The following is a 12,785-nucleotide window of genomic DNA, read 5'->3' on the forward strand; positions in this document are numbered from 1 at the left end:
GAGAGAGAGAGAGAGAGAGAGAGAGAGAGAGAGAGAGAGAGAGAGAGAGAGAGGAGCTGGTTCTCCTCAATTTTTATTCAAAATTCTCCCATGTTCAGGGATGGAGAGATAGCTCAGTATTTAAGAGCACTGGCTGCTCTTCCAGATGACCTGGATTCAATTTCTAGCATCCATGTGGCAGCTTATAACTGTCTAAAACTCCAGTATAACTACAAGTTGTAAATTCACAGCAATATTTGGCAAAACCTTGATGCCCAACAATATTAAATATTGAATGGCATGTGATAAATCCATATAGCCTGAGAAAATACTCACTTTACCAGCTAGCCTGAAAGTACTCAGAACCCAGTTGGATTCAATCTAGCACTTGGGAGGCCAAGGCAGGTGGAGCTCTGAGTTTGAAACCAGCCAGCCTGGTCTACAGAGGAAAGAAAGAAAGAATATCTTCTACCCTGAGGTAGTATTGAGATCAGGACCTAGCTAGGTATGAGCATGCATGCCAGCAATTCTAGCACTTGGGAGGCTGAGACAGGAGGATTGTGAATTTGAAGCCTTTCTGGGCTATGTAGCAAGATCCTGTCTCACAAAACTAAAAAAAGAAAAGAAATAGTAACTTTCTTTCCCAGCCACCATGCATGGTAAACTCCAGGATGAATGCTTTAATGCTCTAAACAATTGAATTCCGATGATTAGGAACACTCTTTACCGATGTGCCCAAACCACAGGACTGTTGAGTTTTGCTCTCTTTTTATTTGCTTTTACTGTCTTTGGGCCTTGTTTTGAATTTTAGTTTTCACTGTGTACTTGTGAAGAGTGTCAGTATCAGAGCCTTCCTGAAAAGTTCATTGTTAAAAGGCAGCAACTAGAGCCAACCATTCACCAAACATGGTCTTAAGTAATCTCAGAGTCTCCCTCGTGACCCTCTTGTAAGAAACTCTTCAGACAGTTGGGCATGCATGGTGCAGCGATTTAGTCTCAGATTTTGAGGGCTGCAAATTAGTCCACAACCTGGGATACACAACAACATCCTGTCTGAAAAATAAATCATTTAAGATGGGTGTTACAGTGTATTCCCATAATCTCAGACATTAGGAAGCAAGATGAGAAGGTTGCTCTAAGTTTGCGACTCGCTTGGTCTAGGTAATGAGTTCCTGACCATTTAGGGCTATAGAGCAAGAGAGATCTTGTCTCTAAAAAGAAAATAGCTGAATTCACTTAACACCACTATTGTTAGCTACAGCAGAGAAATCAGTAAGATACAAGGCAGTCTCGTCTTGCTCTTGAGTCCTGATACACTGTAGAGAATCCCAAGAGAAATACAGGAAACCTTAGAGACATGCCAGGTGCCGTCCCCACTTACTGACCTTCCTATTTGGTGTATGGGAGAAAACACTGAGAGAAATCTCACTATATGGGGAGTCTGTGCATGGAACTGAGGCAGAGGGAGCCCTCAAAGTCACTGCTAAAGTAATTGGAGCACTTGACACAGCACCTCAGAGTAGGGCCCACCTGGAAGGAAGACGCATTTTTGTTTCCAGTGTCAACCATTTTACAGCTCAGCTAAAAGATGGTAGAACAGTGCTGGTTGGGCTTTCTGTAGTCAGTGACTGGGAGTTGTTGTCAGGATGGCCGGAGAACCCAGCCCCTCCTGCTTCAGCATATTTGTTTTAGTCATTGAGAATTTCATATACATAATGAAATATGACCCTTCCCTGCCCTCCCCCCAACTTCGTCTCACTCTATGCCCCACCCCAGCAGCCCCTACTCCTAACTCCATGTCTTTTTTTTGTAATCCGATAAGTATAATTAGTGCTTCTTATGAGTATGGATGTGGGCCATGCACTGGAGCATGGAAACTCTTAAGTGTCACAACCTCAAGGAATGATTCTCCCTCTCCAGAGGCTGTCACCTGCCAATAGCTCTGCAGTAGAGGGAAGGGTGGGGCCTGGGGATCATGACAAATGGCTGTGTGGGACTTTTGCTGCCTTGGGTTTACACAGCTATGTGAGTTGTGGTGCAGCAGCCATGTCATGTCCAGGCAGCATTTCACAGCACCTCCCCCACACACTACAGCCCTCCAGCACTTACTTTCTGCCTCTCTTCTGAGGAGTTTGCTGACCCTTGACAGGGCTTGGGGGCTGAGAAAGATATCCCGTTTAGGGCAAAGCATCAGCATTTCACAGGCTCCTGAAGTGACTGATAAAAAAGTTTCAAAACCTTAGGTGTATATTTTACACACTATTTCTTCAGGTAAAATGTCTTGGTACTTTGAAACTGACAAGATCTTTTCCATTTTAATTCACTGCCTTTTATTCTTACCTGTGTTTTTATGTCTATTTGTAAAATTGTGTTATTTATCTGAGTTTCTCATTTTGCATATTGTGTTGAGTGTTGGATGCTTTGTCATAAAAATACAAGTAAATTTTTGTTTTCCCTGTGGGCAATCTAGGAATCGGATTGTGACGATAAGTCACTTAATAATCAAGGAGAACAGAGCTCCAAGCAACACTTACCTCACTTTTCAAAGAAAGATGTACTTAGACGGAACAAGGTAAAACATTTGGAATTTTTTGTTTTCAAATTTCAGAAGTAGTGTGTAATTTTTGCCCCCCCCCCCAAAAGAAGGAAAAATACACAAACTTTGAAAATTAAAATACCCGTGTTCTGATCTTTTTTGTTTGTTTGTTTGTTTTGGGGGGGGTGTTTTTTGTTTGTTTTCTTGCTTTTGTTTTTCGAGACAGGGTTTCGCTGTATAGCCCTGGCTGTCCTCAAACTCAGAAATCCACTTGCCTCTGCCTCTCAAGTGCTGGGATTAAAGGCCTGCATCACCACCACCCAGCTTCTTTTTTTTTTTTTTTTTTTTTTTTTTTTTTTAAATGCCTGCTTTTAAACATCTTCAGACAGCATTTGTGCTTAACTGGATGTTTGACATATTAGTTGGAATTTGTTTTCTCTGTTCCCTAAAGAACTTTTTCCATGTATGTAAGTAACAAGTACTTTTTAGGTATGTTACATAATCCAATTTATAACTGTTTATCCTGAGATTTTTAATTAATTTCTGAGAATGAAATCATGAACTGGCTGTTCCTAAGGTGAGAATAATTTGCTTGGTATTTCCAAAAACCTAAACACCGTGGACCCAGGCAGAGCTGTGGGCTTCTGTCTGTTTAACTTTTCAACTTTTATATTCAGTCTGCCAGATTAATCACTTTTTTGTTTTTTGTTTTTGTTTTTGTTTTTTTTTTGGAAGACCTGTCCACATACCTCCCTCTCTAGCCTGGGAAAAAGTGTTACTATGCACAGAACAAAAATCAGCCTTAAAGGCCCAAGTGTGCCGGCACATGCCTTTAATTCCAGCACATGGGAGGCAGAGGCAGAAAGTGCTCTGAATTCCAGGACAGCCACAACTGTATAGAGAGACCCCATCACAAACAAATAACAGACAAGTCAGCCCTCAAGTAGAAACAAAAATATCAAGAAATGTAAGTCAGCTATGCTACCTTCACACAGTGGTAGAACAGACTTACTCAAAATACAATCCCGTTTCCTGTTGAATGCAAGAATCTCTAAGATGTATCATTAAGTGGGATCAAAGAAAACAAAGTAATAACCTGATTGTTTCTGTAGTAGACATCTTTAGGTAATTATTTCATTGCATGTTGGTTCTTTTCCTGTTCTGGTATATAAAGAAGACCTAGAAGTTAAAAGCAGTTCTTTGAGAACACAGGGAATTTGGGGAGACCCACACACCCATCTCTAACAAACAAAATAAAGTAACAAAAATTCCAATTTATCTTCAGGTTCCTGGGCTCTGTAGGTCTAGTTCTATGGACTCTTTTTCTACAACCAAGATCAAGCCCCTGGTGCCTGCCAGGGTCAGTGGCCTGAGCAAGAAGTCAGGAAGCATGCAGAAGAGAAATCACCATGATGTGGAGAACAAGCCAGGCCTACAGACAAAGATCAGCGAGCTCTGGAAAAACTTTGGGTTTAAAAAGTGAGTTTCCTGGTTCCTTTCTGAGTCAGAACGCTGTCTTCTGCAGCCCTGACCTGGCTCTGTCTGCTATCAGGGTCAGTCCCTGTCCCTCACCTTCAGCTCCCAGTCCAGCTTGGAGCTTCTTTTCCAGAGCAGGAGTTCTTTTCCATCTCCTTGCTCAGGACTGGAATGCAAAGGGGTTAGGCAGGAGCTGAGAGGGGATAAACTTAACTGTAAACTGTGCTGCACTGACTGTGCAACCTAACACAAGGAGGTACTGCAGCTATGTGTGTATGTTAGTTTGGACACCATAGCCAAGGCAACTCTTATAAGGACAGTATTTAATTGGGGCTGACTGAGAGATTCAGTCCATTATCATCAAGGCAGGAACATGGCAGCATCCAGGCAGGCATGGTGCAGGAGGAGCTGAGAGTTCTACATCTTCATCTGAAGGCTGCTAGTGGAAGACTGACTTCCAGGCAGCTAGGAGTAGGGTCTTAAAGCCAACACTCACAGTGACACACCTGCTCCAACTAGGCCACACCCCCAAATAGTGCCACTTCCTGGGCCAAACATTTGTCAACCATCACAGTGTGCTTATAGAAAGGGTTCCTTTGTTACAGAGAGTGCTTGTTGCATACATTAAGAATCTTAAGAAAGGCTGAAGTGGTGGCTTCCTTAAGAACACTTGCTCTCTGCTCTTTCAGAAGACCTGGGTTCAGTTCCCAGCTCCCCAGTGTTTACATCCAATAACTCACAGACAGCTTCCTGTAACTAACTGCAAACGTCCTATCTGCACTTTGGATGGCTCACTGACTCACATTCATGGACACAAGCATAACTAAAAATAAAACAATCCTTTTCTTCAAAAAAAAAAAAAAGGTTAACCTGAGTTTAAAAGAAACTGTCTAGTTGTTGTGCATGCTTTTAATCCCTGCACTCAGAAGGCAGAGCTACTCAGAGAAACCCTGTCAAAAGAAAACTAGATAGATAGATAGACAGACAGACAGACATATATATCCTGTCCCAAAAAAAAATTAGACTGATTGATTGATAGATGGATGGATTGATGGATTGATTTAAAGGCACCATCGAGGTAGCTCATCAAATATGCTTTCCTCCAAGTCTACTGATCTGAGTTTGGTCCCAAGGCCCATATGATGGGAGGGAAGAATCAACTCACTTAAGTCATCCTTTGATTTCCACACACGTCCCATGGCACAGACATCATATGAATGTTAGAAGTGTGCCAATAGGTTTAGATTTGTGGAAAGTTCATAATTATGGGGCTGTGGCTCTGGCTGCAAACACTTGTTCTGTGAGGATGAGGGTCTGTGTGTAAATCCCTAACATCTAATAAAACCCAGGTGTGGCTGCCTGACCTGTGACCCCAGCATTGGGAGATGGAAGCAGGCAGACCTGAGAGCCTGGCTGAAACACTTGCCTTTGCCTTCTAAGTGGTGGCATTAAAGGCGTGTACCACCATACCCAGCCTAAATTGCTTTCCTTTTGTGTTTTTGTTCTTTGGAGACAGAATCTCACAGTATAGCTCTGTCTGCCCTAGAACTCACTATATAGACTAACTTCAACTCACAGAAATCCTCCTGCCTCTGCCCTCACACTGAGTTGCTGGCTGCTTTTACCAGATTCTGCTTTGGCATTTATTGGTACAGATGTTAGCTCGGTGGGAAAGGTAAAGTCCAGCTATTATGAAAGTAATTTGATCTTACAAAGCTCCTGAGAGGGACCTTCAAGAGCTGGTGTTAAAAGAAATCAGTCGCAGTGGTCTTCTTAAAGATCTATTGGGAAAAATAGCTAAGCGGTTCTTCATTCTTGTTAAGAGGAAACCAAATGTTACTGTGTTGTTTTCCTAATAGGAATTTTAGTGTGTGTGTGTAGAGCAGTGGTCCAGCAGAAGGACATTTGATTTAAAAAAAAAAAAATACATTTCAGTTGTTAGGCTTGCTCTGTCTGTGTTCATCCATAGCCAACTTGAAGGAGACTATTAAAATGCACACCTTTATCCAGCGCTTGGGAGGCAGTGGCAGAAGAATCTGAGTTTAAGGCCCACCTGGTCTACATAGCTGGTTCCAAGTCAGCCTGCCTTTAAATAAAGAAAGAATATGTCTGTATGTGTATGTATGTATATACTCTGTTGTATTCTTGGTTCAGCTACTCTGTGTGTGTGTGTGTGTGTGTGTGTTATTGACTAGCACCTACGTGAAGGTGGTTTTGGAAGCCAGAAGAGACACGAAGAAGAAAAGTTTAAACTATTGGTAGAACTCAGAATAAAGCTTTGAGTGTACTCAGTAGGAGCTGACATAGACTACACCGTCAAGGGTTTTTGGGACCCTGTTTTGTCAGGTTACTGCTTCTTTAATAGTCAAGTGCCTGAATCAATTTTGCTTTGTTATATCTTTGCAGAGATTCTGAAAAGCTTCCTTCTTGTAAGAAGCCCCTGTCTCCAGTCAAGGACAATATCCAACTCACTCCAGAGACAGAAGATGAGATCTTTAACAAGCCCGAGTGTGCACGTGCTCAGAGAGCAATATTTCACTAAGTGCAGACCGTTGCCTACAGGAAAATCTTATCAACTGGAGAGATGTATTACTCTCGATGCCATTTTTTAAATGGATTACATTTTTTATATTAACTTTGTGACTTTCTTTTGCTCAGCTTTTTATATTTTCATAGAAAGCTAAATAGAAGAATAAATCTGTCTTTGACATTTCTGGGAAGTTTAAACGCTAATTGGGCAAATCTTCTGACATCAGTAGCAATCTAAAGGACTCTACCATGTATGTAACATCTAGTCTATTGTGAGTAGAAAGCCACAGGTGCCTACAGCCACTTAGACCCAAGAACGGATGACTCACCAGCTTTCAATCACTCCAGCTGCCTTTCCTGTCAGTCCTGTAAGGGTAAATTGAAAATAATGTTGCTGGGATTGGAAGGGGCAGTAGGAGGAGCTGTCTGCTTAAGATTGTTAACACGCCTAGGTCTCAAAGCTGCTACCTGGTTTTCTCCATGCACTTCTGAAGTATGGCTCAAAAGTTCCTTTGCATTTTCTTAGTCTATGCAAGATGCTGAAGCTGCAGAGCCTGTGATCAATATATTCTGCAAAGATCCAGGCAGAGGTTTTGAAAGGAATCAGCCATACTAGGACCAATCTGAACAACCAGAAGGAAAGGCATGATGAAGCCATCTATGATACAGACGAGAGTCCAAGACTTAGAATCTTTAAAAGGGAGTTGGGGAGGGGCAAACACAGATTTATTTGGAAAATCCTAATCTGAAGCTCAGATTTGACCCCGCCGTGAGCAGTCCTGTCACCACACAGGTCAGACAGACAGAGACACCATCTACAGGTATTCATCTCTGAAATGTCAGGAATCCAGTAAAATGCACTATACAGCTTTTCTGGGAAGCATCAAGCAAGAAGGAAGAGTGTCAGTCAAGGAAGGGTGGGTTCTCTGTTGGCAGCAGCCAAGCAGGTCTTGTGGATGGCTTCTATCCGTGGAGAGACAGGCAAGCTCCTGTCAGCCAAGGGTAGAGGGCAAGGCTAGAAACAGGCTATTTTTTTTTTTTCTCAAATCTTTAAAAAAAAAAAACAGCAAGATCTCCAAGTCACTGCAGTACACAAGCCCCATTAACAGCTAGTTTCCATGACAGTCTTCATAGTTTGCAAATAGAAATTGCTCCATAGTAGCTGACCACAGACCATAGGATAGGCCACAGACAACCACATATCACAGCAGTAGGACTTGAGAACTGCACCATTGACAGTACGGTCCAAAGGATGGAGACCAGCCAGAGTCCCTCTGAATGTGACTCCTTGTAGCTTCTTTTGGACCATGTTTGTCTATGTTTGGTTCCTGCTCACAAGAACAGGTGTGGGGATTGGGCCACACTGAGCAAGGGACATGAGCAGGTTGATGGGATAATAAGGTTTGCCACTCTTGTTTTGAGACAGGATCTCACTACTTTGTCTTTAAAGTCATTTGTGGAGGGACAAGAAAAAGGCTGGAGATTCAGGTAGGTCAGATTTTGAAAGTTCAGACACAGGAGTATAGACTCAAGATCAAGTCACGAGAGAAAGCGTTGCGTGGCCAGTATCTCTTCCCTTCTCCATTCTTTATTTTGAAGTTTCATTGAGCTACTATAGGAGAGTGGGCAGAAGAGCGTGGAGTTGCTGGCTGGACTATGTTCCAGTGTGAGAATACCAAACCCTTATCCATCTTTCTTCATCCCAGGTCACACTTGTAGCTTTGCCTTGAGTTTTATTTGGGTTTATTTTCTCCCTCCCTCCCTTTCTCCCTAAGAAGCTATAACTGCTTATAAAGGTAGAAAGAGAGTAGCCAAAATCAATCCGTGGGACCTCTCACAGTGCTTGGCATGCATGCAGCTCCTAAGTCTGGCAAATAACTATACTATCGTGGATTAAAATAACTATCTCCCTACATACCAAGCTTGGTGGTGCACACCTTTAATCCCAGCTAACAGGAGGCAGAAGCAAGCTCTCTGAGTTGAACCATCCTGGTCTACAGAGTGAGTTCCAGGACAGCCAGGGCTAAACAGAAAAACCTTGTCCCCAAATTCCAATAATAAGCAATAATCTTCATCTTGCGACATAAACCAAACATAGAGGTACGCACTTGTTATCCCAGCCTGGGAGGGAGAGGCAGTAGTAGTTCAAGGTCTTTTTACATGCTGAGTTTAAAGCCAGATTTTGAGATCCTGCCTATTTAGGGAGAATCTACCTTTTTAATTGCATGACCAAAGGAGAGAAAGAAGGCCTGGGGGTCTGGGGAGATATCTTTGCTGGGGTTCTCTAATTAAATATGATTCTCTCATCAACTCCACACATTGGGTTTCCCAGGTGTCATTTGAACAAAGCCCCTAGGCTTTACCATTACAAATCCTTGTGAACTCACCAGTTCTGTGCTCAGCTACAATCAAAAGCTTGGAGCTTATAGATGACAGATTCTGTGCTGGCTGTGGAGAGGATCAAAATGGAGAACTGACCAGAGAAGACCACTCAGGGTTTAAGCCAAAAGAAAGTATTAGCCAGCCAGTGTCTACACTGGATGTTCAGGGTCACAGTGTAGCACTTGAGCCTTTCTTGGGGTGAGAAAAAGAAAACATATTCTGGGGTGACATTCAATTAACAAGAACAGTTAGCCAGAAGTGGAACTACAGCAGCCAAAAACAAGGTTAGTACATTAGAAACTTAACAAGAACTTTAGTAGATTAGGCATTTGTTTTTTTAGTTTTGGGAGGTGGTGGTGTCTGTGTGCTGAGTTTTACAGCCTAAATGGTATTTCCATCATGGAGTCAGCTGTGCTAATGGGGAGGGAGGTTACTAAGGTCTGGGACTTCGTTAAAATCACAAGGAAAGAGTGTGTCCCTTATTGCCTATCAGATACCTTCAACCTGCAGCCCTCCGGCTGCCTGTGACTAAAGATAACTATGAATGCAGCCTAACAAACTATAAGCCTCTCGAATACTGTGAGATTTTTTTTCTTTTTGTTTTGGTTTTTGTTTCCCCCACCCCACCACCCCACCCCCCGAGACAGGGTTTCTCTGTAAAGCCCTGGCTGTTCTGGAACTCACTTTGTAGACCAGCCTGGCCTTGAACTCAGAAATCTGCCTGCCTCTGCCTCCTGAGTGCTGGGATTAAAGGCGTTGCCGCCACGCCCGGTTTTTCTTTTTTTAAGATTTTTTTATTTATTTTATGTGAGTACACTGTCGCTGTCTTCAGACACACCAGAAGAGGGCATCAGATCTCATTACAGATGGTTGTGAGCCACCATGTGGTCACTGGGAATTGAACTCAGGACCTCTGGAAGAGCAGTCAGTGCTCTTAACCTCAGAGCCATTTCTCCAGCCCAGTTCGTAGATTTCAAATGGCCCATTACAAGATCAAAAGCTTGGACTTGCCTCCATGGAAGATGCTCAAGCTCTGTCAAAGATGGAACACTGGACTTGTGAGACGGCTCTGCAGCTACTGACCCCTGCCACAGAGGCATTTCGGAAACCCACAAGGCAGAGGAATGAATTCTGCAAGGTGTATTCTGACCTCCATACGTGCACCACAGCATACATGTGCACACACATGCCCACAGAATAACTCAAAGGAAGAAAAAAGTTAAATAGCTAAATTTAAAAAGCCGAGAGATCTCAAGGCTTCAGAGCACTGTTTTATCCATCTAATCTGTTATAGGTGTGGCTGGACTAGATAACAGCTCCAGGTCTGGATCAGCCCAAGGACACACCCTGAACTCCCTTTCTAGGATGATGGAAAGGAATAGGAACAGCAGAGAAGGACTGCCCAGCCCCTAGAGTATACATACAGTCTCCAGCTAAAGGAGAGCCCTTGCCTTCTACCATGTGGTTTCCTGTGTGACTTCAGGCTAGTTAGCTTACTAGCTGAGCCCCAACTCTCAAAATTGCACACTGGCTTGTTAGGTGGAGGAATTGTAGTTCCTCATTGAAGGAAGGAATTCAAACAGGACAAATGCTAATGCAGAGGCCATAGAGGGGTGTTGCTTACTGGCATGCTTCCCTTGGTTTGATTAGCTTTATTGATGTCTTATGGAACTTGGCCACCAGCCTAGAAATGGCACCACCTACAATGAGCGGGTACCTCCCTCATCCATCACTAATTAAGAAAATATCTTGCATCTTTTGAAGGCATTTTCTTTTTAGTTGAGGTTCCCTCCTTTCAAATTACTTTTAACATGTGTCAACTTGACATTACACTAGCCAGCACAATTGACCCCTTGCCAACTTGACATACATACCTCACTATTAAGCCACAGTCCTCTCTTCTTTGTCCCCAAGATTTCACATTAACTCTAAAAGTCCCATAGTCTTTACAACTTAAAATGATTTAACATTTTGGCCTCTTTAAACTTGCCAGAGTTTTTCAGTTGTGGGCTCCTGTAAAATCAAAAATAAATTAAACACCAACATGATCCAGGGACACCCAAGAACTTTCCCAACCAGAATTCCAGACAGAGAGAAGACAGTGCCCTCCCCTTGGGCTGCCCTTACTGCCAGTGACCCTGGAGTGTTGCAGTACAGATGGTTTGGACTGGGATAGACAGGGAAAGTGCAAAATATATAGTGGGTTTCAAAGATACAAGATGAGAAACAAACTGTAAAAGTCGTTTTATTTCCTAAAAAGAAAAAAATGTGTAGTGTTCTGGGTGTGATGGCATACACCTTTAATCACAGCACTTGCAAAACAGGCAGGTGGATCTCTTGAGTTCAAGGCCAGCTTGGTCTACATAGTGAATTCCAGTACAGCCAGAGCTATATAGGGAGACCCTCTCTCAACAAAACAAAAACAAAACACCAGCTGTACAACTAAACACAGCTACTACGTGGAAACTGAACCAAAATGGACTGTGAGCCTACTGGAAGATGTTGCCTTCAAATAGATAGATAGATAGATAGATAGATAGATAGATAGATAGATAGATAGATAGATAGATAGATAGATAGATATGTTGATATTATATTTGGATCTATTGAGGTAAATAAGAAATGGTACTAAAGCTATTTGACTTGTATCTTTTTATTTTTTGAGTACTAGAGAATTTCACATTTTCCATGTAGCCCACACTATAAATCTGTTAAGTTCCTAGAGAGGCTGCAGGGATCAGTTTCTATAGAGGGTGCAGTTACCAAACCTGTGTCCATTCTTAGAAGCTACTGAGCCCAAAGCAATCACACAGAGCCCATTAATCACAAGCCCGGGGCCTGCTGCTCTGGTTAAAGATGAAAGCCTACAAAGAGACCTCAGAAGAACTCTCTGGATGCTGGGATTCAAAAAGAGGAAACAGGGCAAGGGAGAAAGAGGGAATCGAGGTAAGAGAGGCCACTGCGGGTAGTCTGAGGTATCTATTGGACCAGAAAGTTTAGATGAATGCCTCATGCCCAGGCAGGTTAGTGATTAACCAGAGGCCACTTAGTCCCAGGGCTCTCCCTCATCCCCTACAAAAAGACTGTCCTGGCCTCACTAGTAACCAGTTCAGCCCAAGGGGAAAAGGATAGGTCATTGACCAGAGCATCTGGGCAGCCAGTTTACCTCTGGTCCTTCCCAGGGCTGCAGCATCTGAATCTCTACTTCCTGCTGGCGATGAGCTATGCAGGCTGGCTGAAGCTTTTCCTCACCCTCCCTACAGTCTGCCCATGGAGCTTCCGAGGGCCGGGCTAGGCAGGAAGGCCAGACCATAGGCAACCATAGCAAATAACCCTGGATTATTTTCCCAGGGCTTCCTTACATGACCATCTCATGGGAACTTGGCCTGTCTATACAGCTATATCTATCTAGACAGTAGTAAGGTAAGGCCAGTCCTGTGGTTATTTTAAAAGTTGCAGTGACCCAACCACCTCTCCTACATTCAAACATCATACACATCACATGGTGTCCTGGGATATTCACCAGAGAAGACTGCTTGGACATAGGTTTAGACCAATAGAAAGACTTTATTAGGCAGCTAAGAACTGGGTGGGTGTTTAGGATACCAATGTAGTCCCAAGCCTTTCTCAGAGTGAGCTTTTAAGCACAAAACCATGTTCTTGGTTGACATAATTAAGTTAATAAGAACAGTTAACCAGAAGTGGAACTACAGAAGCCAAAAAGCAAGGTCAGGGGCTGGCGAAATGGCTCAATGGTTAAGAGCATTGACTGCTCTTCCAAAGGTCCTGAGTTCAAATCCCAGCAACCACATGGTGGCTCACAATCACCCATAATGAGATCTGACACCCTCTTCTGGTGCATCTGAAGACAGCTACAGTGTAC

General features: G+C 43.1%; 1 protein-coding gene across 1 annotated transcript in view; it reads left to right on the plus strand.

Annotated features, from left to right (window-relative positions):
• The window catches only part of Exo1 (exonuclease 1), a 26,139-nt gene extending 18,878 nt beyond the window's left edge, over positions 1–7,261 (plus strand). Inside the window, exons 13-15 of the mRNA XM_021167047.2 lie at positions 2,450–2,551; positions 3,801–3,994; positions 6,398–7,261. Coding sequence (XP_021022706.1) covers positions 2,450–2,551; positions 3,801–3,994; positions 6,398–6,533 — 432 coding nt within the window. The 3' untranslated portion in view covers positions 6,534–7,261. The remainder of the gene's footprint in view (positions 1–2,449; positions 2,552–3,800; positions 3,995–6,397) is intronic.
• Positions 7,262–12,785: the final 5,524 nt, after the last annotated feature.

The sequence above is a fragment of the Mus caroli genome, chromosome 1 (genome assembly GCF_900094665.2).
Source record: "Mus caroli chromosome 1, CAROLI_EIJ_v1.1, whole genome shotgun sequence".
NCBI classification, from domain to species: domain Eukaryota; kingdom Metazoa; phylum Chordata; class Mammalia; order Rodentia; family Muridae; genus Mus; species Mus caroli.